The sequence below is a fragment of the Tupaia chinensis genome, unplaced genomic scaffold (assembly GCF_000334495.1).
Source record: "Tupaia chinensis unplaced genomic scaffold, TupChi_1.0 Scaffold000056_1, whole genome shotgun sequence".
In the NCBI taxonomy this organism is placed as follows: Eukaryota; Metazoa; Chordata; class Mammalia; order Scandentia; family Tupaiidae; genus Tupaia; species Tupaia belangeri.
In genome coordinates, this window is record NW_006159514.1 from 918014 (window position 1) to 929811 (window position 11798).

General features: G+C 39.8%; 1 protein-coding gene across 3 annotated transcripts in view; it reads left to right on the forward strand.

The window, feature by feature from the left end:
• The window catches only part of SLC25A12 (solute carrier family 25 member 12), a 146804-nt gene that overhangs the window by 125215 nt on the left and 9791 nt on the right, over positions 1 to 11798 (forward strand). For all 3 annotated transcript variants that reach the window (XM_006141477.3, XM_006141475.2, XM_027776035.1), the window contains one exon: positions 10627 to 10767. In XM_006141477.3, coding sequence (XP_006141539.1) covers positions 10627 to 10767 — 141 coding nt within the window. The remainder of the gene's footprint in view (positions 1 to 10626; positions 10768 to 11798) is intronic.

The following is an 11798-nucleotide window of genomic DNA, read 5'->3' on the forward strand; positions in this document are numbered from 1 at the left end:
CTTTCTGTCTCTATGTCTCTCTCTGTCTGTCTGGTGAGCGCACGCGCCCTACAGTGAAAATCTCTAAAAAAATAAAAAAAGTTTTAAATAATTATTTTATTTAACTTTATTTATTTATTTATTTCAATTTGACCAGAGAAGGGGCAGTGAGAGAGAGAATAGAAAGAGCATGAAAGTGAGGAAGCAAGCTGCCAGGTCTTGGACTCGAACCGCAGTCAGCCATGTGGGAGTCCATTGCCTTTAACCACCATGCCACCTGTCAGCACGTCTGGTTGAATTTAAAAATAATACCAATAAATGGAAATAACTAACTAAATAAATAATTCTTTAAAAAGAGAAAAAGGAAGTTTTGTCGACTAACTCCAACTTCCTGATTGGAAATGTAATCAGTTTTCACTCAGGGAAGGAGTCCCAGTAAGTAGGAAGTCTCATTTTAGAAATACAGTGTAGTTTTGGGGAATAGATGTATAAGCAGTTTGTGTGTCTTCAGACTTTAAGTCTTCATTGTAAACATTAGCCAAACTTTTGTCTTATATCTGTATCAAAACCTTCTCAAAAATTACTCACTAGTCCAGGATTTATGATAATTTAGATGCAGTAGTCAAAGGGTTTTGTTTTTTAGTGTCTCTAAATTGAACTTGAGGTTAATAATTGCTTGACCCATGGAGGCCAGCAGGTGGTGTGGTGGTTAAGGCACTGGACTCCCACATGGCCAACCTTGGTTTGAGTACCAGATGTGGCAACTTGCTTCCTTTTTTTTTTTTAAGGTTTTTTTTTTTTTTCCAAACAATGTTAACCGTTATGGGTTACTTAATTTTATTTACTTATTATTGTTATTTTTTAAATTTGACTAAAGAGAGAAAGAGAAAGTGAGAAACCAAGCCATCAGGTCCAGAACTTGAACGATGATCATCCACATGGGAATCCAGTGCCTTAACCACCACCCAGATACCGGCCCACAACTTGCTTTCTTACTTTCCCTTTCTTTCTCTTGCTTTGTCTTTCTCTGGAGAGTGCACATGCCCTATATCAAATTAAAATAATAATAATAAGTAAATAGACCTTTGTAAAAATAATATTAGGTAGTTGGGAAAGTCATGACATCTTTTTCTATGCAAAAAATGTGTTATAATGACCCAATAATTGCTTGGCTTTATTATGTAGTGATGGGGTAAGAGCGTATGTGTATATACTGATATTTGAGAACTCTTTGTTATAGGTACAGAGTGTAGTGTATGTGAAACAACAGGTTTCAAATAATTTTCTCCCAGTGTTCTCCAGGTAAACCATTCTTATTGGGTCATATATTTTTTTAATTTTTCTATTTAAAAGTCTGTGTCCTGGGACCAGCAGTTAGCGTAATGGCTATGTCGCTGGACTCCCATGTAGTCGACCGCAGTTCGCATCCCAGACCTGGTGGCTTAAAACTCACGCTGGGTGCGTGTGCGTGCATGCCCAATATCCCGAGTAGAGAATGGAGAAGGGATTGTGGCGTGGCCATCCCCGTGGGGAGTGATTTCTCGCTGTCTCTCTGTCTATCTGGCGAGCGCATGTGCCCTATAGCAAAAAAACTCTAAAAAATAATAAATAAATAAATAAAAGTCTGTGTCCTTTCTATGTATGCGTGTGTATGTATATATACACACATAAGTATAATACATGTCTCTATAAAACAAATGGAATTGCATATTTGGTTATCATATCTATTATGAGCAAGAATAACACCTTAATGTAAACTGAGACATTTCAAAGTACTTTATTATTCATTGTTGTCACTCCTTCTGAAATAGATAGTTGAAGAACAGAAGCTTAGAATGACCAACTCATCCCAAGTTATGCAGCTAATAATATATGCTGGAAGTTTCATTTGAGCCAAAGTAGTATAATTTTAAGACCAGCTCCACTTACTCTACTCTATATTGTCTTCTTGGGGAATAAAATTAGGACCTTTTCCACGTGTCAAAATAAATGTGAATGAATCCATTCACGTTTGCATTATGGAAGCCCCCCTTCCTCCCTCCTTTCCTTTATTCCTTCCTTATATATCTGTATTTGGTTGTTTATTTAGGCTTAATTAGCATTTTTAATAGAATAGATTTGCATTCTTTTTGTTCATAAATTATTTAATTTTATTTATCATTATTATTATTTTAAAATTTGTTACAGGGCACGTGTCCTTACCAGAGGGAGAGGGAGAAAGTGAGAAAGCAAGTGACCAGATCTGGGACTTGAGCTGCGGTTGGCCATGTGGGAGTCCAGTGCCTTAACCACCATGCCACCTGCTGGCCCCTTGTTTTTGTTTTTAAGTGAGAGTGCATGTATGAGAGAGAGAGAGAGAGAGAGAGAGAGAGAGAAAAGCGCCCTTGACAGGGTCTTACCATGTTCTGATCCCCTTTCCCAGCCTTCCAGATCCTCAGGATCCTGGAAGCCTACATGTGTGCCTGGCATGTTCTCAGTCTGATCCAGGATCTGAACCCGCAGTTGACCAGATGGCCTCTAGCCTCGCAGGGCACTGAGTTATCACTGTGTCACAGTGGCTGGGGCTTTTCTTTCTCTTTTTTTAAATGATAGAGGATATGTACAGTCATGGGAGGAAGAGGGAGGGACATAGAAGTAGAGAGAAACACCCTCAACAGCCCCTCTCCCCCCATGCTGCAGTCCCTTTCCCCAGCCTTCCAGCTTCTCAAGATCCTGGGCACCCGTGTGCTCACTCTGCGTGTTTTTGGGCCCACGTGGGGATCCTATCCCATGGTTACCATACAGCTTCTAGCTGCTCAGGGTATCCACGTTACAGCTGGGCCACAGTAACCGGGTCTCAGTGAGTTAACAATCATATAAACCCATGTAATCAACACTTAAGATAAAGAACAATTCACCCCAGAAAGTTGATTTATACTTCTTTTCAGTCAATTCCACCTTCCTTCCCCCAGGCAACCACAGTTGTGATTTCTGACACAAGTTTTGTTTGTTCTTGGATTTCTTTTGCTGAACATATTTTCAGAGCATAATCCTTGTTTTGTGGATACCAGCTATTTATGTGTTTGTTTTTTACTTTCGTTTTTGAAATTTTGCTGAGTTTTATTCCATTATATGAATCTACCAGTTTGTTTATCCATTCTTCTATTGATGGGCATTTGGGTTGTTTCCAGTTTTTGTCTATTATAAATAAGGTTGCTGTAAACATCTTGTACAAGCCTTTTTGTCAATGTATGTTTTCAGTTTTCTTGGGTGAATATCTAGGAATAGAACAGGCTAGATGTGTGTCAATTTAAAAGAAATCACCAGTTCTTAAAAGTGGATGGACCATTTTGGTTTCATCAGCAGTGTACAGGTATTCCAGTTACTCTACGTCCTCACTGATGCTGAAAGTCTTTTTTTTTTGAGAGGGGGAGGTTTTTGCTATAGGTGTGTGCGCTCGCCAGACAGACAGAGAGAGACAGAGAGACAGAAAGCGAGAAATCACCCCCCAGAGGGGATGGTCATGCCGCAATCCCTTCTCCTCCATTCTCCTCTCGGGATCTTGGGCACGCACGCACACACGCTGGCATGAGTTTTAAGCCACTGGGTCTGGGACACGAACCGCGCGTTGACTACGTGGAAGTCCAGCGACATAGCCATTACGCTAACTGCTGGTTCCCCTAATTTTTTTTTTCTGAAAGTCTTTTTGATAGAAGTCATCTAGTTAGTAGGAAATGTCATTTCAAACCTAAAATCTTCATACTCTCCAGTGCTTCTTCAGTCCAGCACATGCATGCATGCACATGTGTGTACACGCCTCTCCTCATGAGGGAGCAGCAAAAAGCCCACTTGTTAGTTGGAGCATTTACCACTCCTGGGGGCCCAGATCTGTAGCTAGCCACCTCCTTAGGCTGAAGAAGTCTATCTGTGTCCTCCTTAGCAGCTAGAGTTGTTCGGAAATAGCTCCTCCACCTCCCATACTCAGGGATCCTTGTGGTTCCAGCTTTATCCCAGCAGACCATGTGAACATACATAAATAGACACACAAGTTAGAAGTTCTGAGGCCAGCAGTGGCGTGGTGGTTGAGGTGCTGGACTCCCACATGGTCTACTGTGGTTTGATTCCTGGACCTGGTAACTTGCTTTCTCACTTTCCCTTTCTCTATCCCTGTCTCCCTTGAGTAAACATATGTGCCCCATAGCAAAACTTAAAATAATAATAAAAAGAAATAAATATGTTTTTGAAGTTCTTACATTTTTATGTAAAAGTGGCTTATGGTAGGTTGATTATTCCTATCTTAGTCTGTTTCGCTTCGGTAACAAAAGAACTTCGACCAGATAATTTATACACAATAGAGATTTATTGCTCACTGTTGTGGAGGCTGGGAAGTTCAAGATCAAGGTGCCAGCAGATTCAGTGTCTGGTGAAGGCTTCCTCTCTGCCTCTAAGATGGTGCCTCATTGCTTCCCCCTCACATGGTGGAAGGAACCTCAACCCCCTCCAACCTCCTCTGTAAGAGCTCTAATCCCATTCACGAGATCAGAACCCTCTTGACTTCATCACTTCCCAAAAGGTTCATCTTTTAGTTCTAGTATGTTGGGTGCTAGGTGCCAACATATGGCATTTGAGGGGACACCAACATTTAAGTCGCAGTACTTCCCTTACCTTAGTTAGGAGTATATTTAATTTTATATCATAACACCCTGGCATATAGCATCACTCAGCAATGACTACATCATGATTTATCCCTTTTAAATGATCATTTCGGTATTTCTTTTTTAAAAAAGAATTATTTTTATTTAACTTTATTTATTTACTTACTTTAATTTGACCAGAGAGGGACAAACACAAGAGAGAGGGAGAGAGAAAGTGAGAAAGCAAGCCACCAGGTCCGGGATTCGAACTGTGGTCAGCCATGTGGGAGCCCAGCACTCTTAACCACCATGCCACCTGCTGGCTCTTCACTTCGATATTTCTAAATTATTCCAGAAATAACTGTAGCATTTTTTGCTTTACAAAAATATTTAAGCATGTTTAGTTGATGATATATAAGACAGAATCCCTGTCAGTTCCTATTTCTTGGAGCCAGCCCCAGGGACAACTAATTCTTTAACTTTGATTAGTTTGTCTGGTTATTATAAATGCAAATATTTTGAACAACTGCTTGAGGAACTAGCATGTACTTAAACAAGTTGAAGGTAGATTTTCCTCCTTCTCTTGAAGGGAAGACTTTGTAATGAATTGCTCAGATTGGACATCTGTGGTTGGAGGGAAATATTTCCAGACTACAGGAGACCACAGATCAAAGAAAGAAACAAACCAGGACTAGGACAGAGCAGGGCCCGTCCTCTGCCTCTTTGTGGACCCTGCCCTGGGGGTGGGATTGTGAGGGCAGAAGGTTGAACAGGCCTAATCCTGTCCGCAGCCCCTCCCTGCAGGCACATTGGAGGCACAGGACGCTCTGCGTGACACCCTTTCCCCACTCACTGCTGCGGAGAGCTTTGTTAGTTTATTTTCTTCTTTTTTATTATTTTAAATGTGACATAAGATTAAATATACAAGTTTTACATTCTTTCCATTGCTAATATACATGGTAACCCTCATTCAAAATGAGATTTGTTCCCATTTATGTATCTTTTTTTAATTCAAAAATCAAAAGTATCTCAGTCAAAATCAAAGCACCTAAGTCTGTTTTAATATCAGTGCTTGCATCTCTAAGCAAAAAAAATTAATCAAATTTCATGAGGGAAATTGAGCAATTAGAGGGTTAGAAGTGAATTTTGGTGATTTGGTAAGTGAAATCATTCGCCAAAGGTAGGGTTTAGAATGGCATGCTATCTAGTATAAGGGGATTTCAAAAGTTCTAGGAAAAATGAAATTAAAGTACAAGTTTATTTTTTGTGCAGAAAATTTTTTAATGCATGCATAATTTTTTCATGCGCATATTTTCCATGAACTTCTTGAAGTCCCCTTCCATAAGCATCAGTTCCAAAAGCAGCAAGACATTCAATTAAGCAGTGCCCATTTCAGGCTGTGTAACTTGTATCATTGTGATTTAATTTAAAATTTTATGTATCTTGTCTGTTATTTCAGATCACTAAGTATATTTGGTTAGGCTTTTTTGATGTTCATGTATAAATAGGTAGATAAACTTTTTTAAGTTTTAGATCTGATAGATAACTAGTGTGAACTAATCAAAAAAAGACAATGTATATAAATGACCAAATTTACCATGAAGAAGAATGTGTAAGAGGGCTTTGTCTACGAACATGCCATTGTTCTGAGACCAATTTTTTTTTGTAGTTGTTGAGTAGTGATTCAGAATTTAAAAGGTACGATAGGATATGCTGTGAAAATCCTTCCTCAGCTACTCAATTTCTCCACAATGTTTCAGTTTTAAGCCACTTTGATTTTTGATAAATTGAAGTAAATTTTGACATATTTATGATCAAATGTGTACTTAACATTTTGTTTATATAATTTAGCAGAACTTCATTACTTAATTGTATTGCCTAATGAATGGCATATCATGGTTTCTACTTAACTATTTCCTTACTGGGCATTTGAATTTTTTTCTGTTTGATTTTGTTGCTGTTATATATAGCAAACATTAGTATATGTGTACAAATACAGGTATTTTTCATTAAAAAGTTATATTTATGAACATTTATATATTAAATGATTGTATTTACTGTAAACTTCTTTTGCTCTTTAAAAAGCAGTTATTACATTAATGATAGCAATATCACTTATACTCCATGGAGTAGATGAGAGGAAACATGATTCTTGGCTGTTTTTGCTTCTTAGGGGAGAGATACTCCATTCAGGAGTAGTATAACATCATAATTCTTATCTATGTTGTAAGATTGCTTATCTGGGTAATTTAACTAATTTTATGTTTTATTTTTCTTTCTCCTATCCTCAGTTTAATTGTTCTGAGGGAATGGTTGACCTCAGAGTTTAAAAAAGGATAGTACCTATTTGCCATATGTATTTCTTTTAAGTGTTGTAAACGTCCGAGTTTTAGACAAATTAATTAGCGGTCAGTCTTGATCTTTCCTGAATTTATTCAGAGCTTCTGGTTAGTACTTGCCTATATGTCTGTCCCTAGGCCTATCATAAGATTTTTAAATGTAGATAATTTGTTAAAGTACATGCAGACTATGTCATTGGTAGTTCTCCTCCTTTGCATACAGTAAGTTCTGTAGACTGACACGAGCTCACAGAATGCGCCTCGCTCTAGCGTCATGTGCTGTTAGTACCCTCACTTGCCAAACTGTAAGTGCACATCAATTCGGTTTTGTGGTCATGTCCAATGCAGTGTTAGGACTTAGTATAGGTGCTGGGGGACTAATCTTCAAAGTAGGTACCAATGATTGTGCATGTATCTTCAAACGTAGTCGTTTTGTTCTCTTGATTGAACCATTTCTGTAGAAAGCCTGTCACATGTACACTCATAAAGAAATGTAAAGAATTGTTAAAGAAGTATAAGTCTCAATAAACTGGCAATTATGTCTCAAAGGGTCCAGAAGAGAAGGGAGGAGAGAAGAGGAACTATGGGGTGGGGGGATGGAATACTCTTGCTCTGCAGGATATTATGGGTTTTTAATGATTAAAGCCATAAAAGAACTTTGTATTTATTTAAACATAATGTCCATATTTAATCGTTGGCACCCAGGGGCTGATACTGTCTGGTAGTGACAAATTTGGGGGATTATAATAAAAATTTGCGATTCTATTCATTTTTTTTTTTTAATCTGCTTTCGTTTAGAACAGAAAGCATATTTTCCCAAAGATAGTCTTTGCAACCATTATTTAAACAAGAGATTTCAGGGAAGTAGTAAACTTTTTCAATTGGTTTGGTCTTTAATACTAACTATAGGAGCAATTACTTGGATTATCATTTTAATATAATTTTTTACCCAGCAATCCTTTTGAAAGTATTGTTTGCTTAGATTGAAACATTGAAATGCTTTCTTCTGCCTGCAGCGCAACAGATTAAAAGGGACCTATTTGCCATATGTATTTCTTTTAAGTGTTGTAAACGTCCGAGTTTTAGACAAATTAATTAGCGGTCAGTCTTGATCTTTCCTGAATTTATTCAGAGCTTCTGGTTAGTACTTGCCTATATGTCCCTAGGCCTATCATAAGATTTTTTAAATGTAGATAATTTGTTAAAGTACATGCAGACTATGTCATTGGTAGTTCTCCTCCTTTGCATACAGTAAGTTCTGTAGACTGACACGAGCTCACAGAATGCGCCTCGCTCTAGCGTCATGTGCTGTTAGTACCCTCACTTGCCAAACTGTAAGTGCACATCAATTCGGTTTTGTGGTCATGTCCAATGCAGTGTTAGGACTTAGTATAGGTGCTGGGGGACTAATCTTCAAAGTAGGTACCAATGATTGTGCATGTATCTTCAAACGTAGTCGTTTTGTTCTCTTGATTGAACCATTTCTGTAGAAAGCCTGTCACATGTACACTCATAAAGAAATGTAAAGAATTGTTAAAGAAGTATAAGTCTCAATAAACTGGCAATTATGTCTCAAAGGGTCCAGAAGAGAAGGGAGGAGAGAAGAGGAACTATGGGGTGGGGGGATGGAATACTCTTGCTCTGCAGGATATTATGGGTTTTTAATGATTAAAGCCATAAAAGAACTTTGTATTTATTTAAACATAATGTCCATATTTAATCGTTGGCACCCAGGGGCTGATACTGTCTGGTAGTGACAAATTTGGGGGATTATAATAAAAATTTGCGATTCTATTCATTTTTTTTTTTAATCTGCTTTCGTTTAGAACAGAAAGCATATTTTCCCAAAGATAGTCTTTGCAACCATTATTTAAACAAGAGATTTCAGGGAAGTAGTAAACTTTTTCAATTGGTTTGGTCTTTAATACTAACTATAGGAGCAATTACTTGGATTATCATTTTAATATAATTTTTTACCCAGCAATCCTTTTGAAAGTATTGTTTGCTTAGATTGAAACATTGAAATGCTTTCTTCTGCCTGCAGCGCAACAGATTAAAAGGGAGAGGAACGCAGGCAAACAACGTGCAAAATTGGGTCAGCACGTTGTTGGGGGACCTGTGTGCCAGTGGTCTGGATTGTGTCCAGTTGGGGAGTTATCGGAAACCGCGAGAGAGACAGCAAATTGCTGCACCGGCCTGCTTGGTGACAAGAAGGAGATTAGGACCCCGGGAACCCAGGACAGTAAACTGCCCTCCGCAGGAAGGGCTCTGCTGTCAGTGCTGGCAGTTGTGGATGCTGAAAGAAGGGGGGGTCAGGACTGGAGCAGGCTTAGTTGGGGGCCCGGGGAAGTGAGGAAATGGGCCGAGCCACATCCCGCTCCTTGGGGGAGTGTGGGAGGGCCAGGGGCGTTTAGATGATAGGGTGATTGTTAGAGTGTAAGGATAGTGTTAGGGTTAGGGTTAGGTTTAGGGATTGTGTTTGGTTTAGGGATAGGTTTAATGTTAGGGTAAGTGTCTGCCTAGGGCTCTGGTTGTATGCTCGAAAGGGGTGTCTGGATATGTAGGTAAAGGAAGAGGACTGAAGTGCCACTGAGGCGGTGCCTGAGATTTGGGGTGTCGTTTTCGGTCTTTCCCTGCCTGTGGAAACACGGTTCAGTGAGGGACAAGTTTATTTCCTATGTGCCGTGAATGGCAGTTACGACCGTGTCACGTGACTATGGCCAAGAAATACGATTCCGAAGGTGATATGAATATAGTTATGTTACTCTGATACGGTTTAGGATAAAGATGTACACAGAGGATTTTTTCACTTCATGAAAGAAAATGTCCATTTCTATTTATGGGATATCTACTTATATCTATGATCATGCTCTTCACTTTTACAGAAGCTAAGAACAGAGGTAGTGCTAAAAATTCTTCTTTTTCAATCTAGTTAAGAAGTTTCAGATGCAAATATACTCTCATTATCTGAATTCAAATCTCTGTCCCGGGCAACTGGAGAATGTGACGCATGGCTTTGGTTCGAGGCTATCGGGCTGGTGTATGTACGGAAACTAAATGTTCCATTTTCCAGCTCTGCCTTGAAGAGTTTTTCTGGTTTTGTTTTGAAAGGATACTGAAATTTGTCCTTCATCATTCTTTTCTTTTGTGTGGGCATAGCTGTGTACTTACCTCAAAGTTCTGCCCAGAAAATACCCTTCCAGATTTGAGGCAGAGTGGACTTCGCCCTGTGGGTCCAAAGTTATACTAATTGCTCGACAACCCAGAGAAACGGAAGCAAGTAGCCAGGCTAGAGAACGCTGGCTAAGCCAGTAAAGAAACAGTTAGAGATCTGAAATCTAATTAGCCTGAGTTCATAAAGGATGCCAGCCCTCGTCCATCTCTTCCGTGCATTGGGGTGCTTCTCACTCCCATACGTGGCTTCATTTTGTTTTCCAAATAGGCTCCTTAATTTGCTGTTCTGAAAATAGCTGGGGTGACCCAGGACAGGCTGGTTTGAGAAACAATCTTGACATCTTAAGTAAAACAAACCCACATACAGATTGACCCAAGACAGCATTTGGGATCAACCGTGCCAGCCCCTGCAGCTGCAGCGTTGCCCGAAGTGTGGAGGCTTTTCTGGATTTTTCTCACTTGTACTGCCAGTTCGGCTCTGACGTGGAAACCTGCACCTGTCTCATCTCTCTTCCCTGCAGGCTGGAGGCTCTCAGGTCATCTTCACTAACCCACTGGAGATAGTGAAGATTCGCCTGCAGGTAGCAGGGGAGATCACAACGGGCCCCAGAGTCAGTGCCCTCAACGTGCTCCGGGACTTGGGGCTTTTCGGTCTGTACAAGGTGAGTAGATTCCCCGGGTTGTGTCAGTACAGAGGTTGTAATGTACTCGATATAAACTGTGAAAGGACTCGTAAACCAGACTTCTCTCCCACAAATTGAAAAAGCAATCTTGTCCAGCAGGGTAGTCCGCAGAGTAGAAAATCAAACAAAAAGGAAAAACCAGGACACTTCCATTAGAGGCAGTGGGATACACCAGCGTCCTCTCTTGAAGTCATCTTCAGGCTTTTATGAAGCTGCCGGCAGGGAGGCCAGGCCCACAGACCTGCGGGCTTTAGGCTCACAGGCTTTTCATTTGATGGGGGCTTGGGAAGTTTCTTGGGTGTTGTCTTTGGGCTGGTGTAGGACTTCAAAGCAGTCTTCTGTTTATTTGGGGTCTGAGTTAACTCTCTTGTTATCTTCCCAGTAGGAGCGTCTCGTTGTCTTAATAATTTGACCATAGTAAAACAGTAGTAGAATTTGGTAGGATTCAGGTCTTTAAGAAGTTAAGTGGTAGGATTTGTCAATAATGAATTCCATTACAAAAAAACAACAGACTGAACTGTACTTTAGCGAAGTGCCAGTCACAGATTCCTTCCCCGCGGGTATACTTACTCCCATCATTACAGATCAGGTGTAATGGAGCAGAAGCTATTATTTTTCTTAAACAAGAAAGAGTATTTCTTGCCATTCCTTTGCCTGGTAGAAGGGGGAATAGGTAAATTTAACTGCTATAGGCAACTATGTTTCCACAGCATCTGATTTATTTATAGATCCGTCACTGCAGAAATGTGTAAAATTGCTTCTGAAGCTGCCGATTAGAAATTAGAAATTCTCTAGATTAGAGTCACACGGCTCTGGCTCTCTGGAGACTAGCACACAAAGCTGTCTATCTCAAGAGAGTTTTGTACGTACTTTTGCGTTTTCCTTTCTAGCCTCAATTTCCACCCTTTTGGGAATTCCTTTTGAGAGCTGAATTTATTAATGTTTCTCTTTTGGTATTACCTTTTCTTTTTTTTTTTTGAGAGCTTTTCACTGTAGGGCGGCTGCGGTCG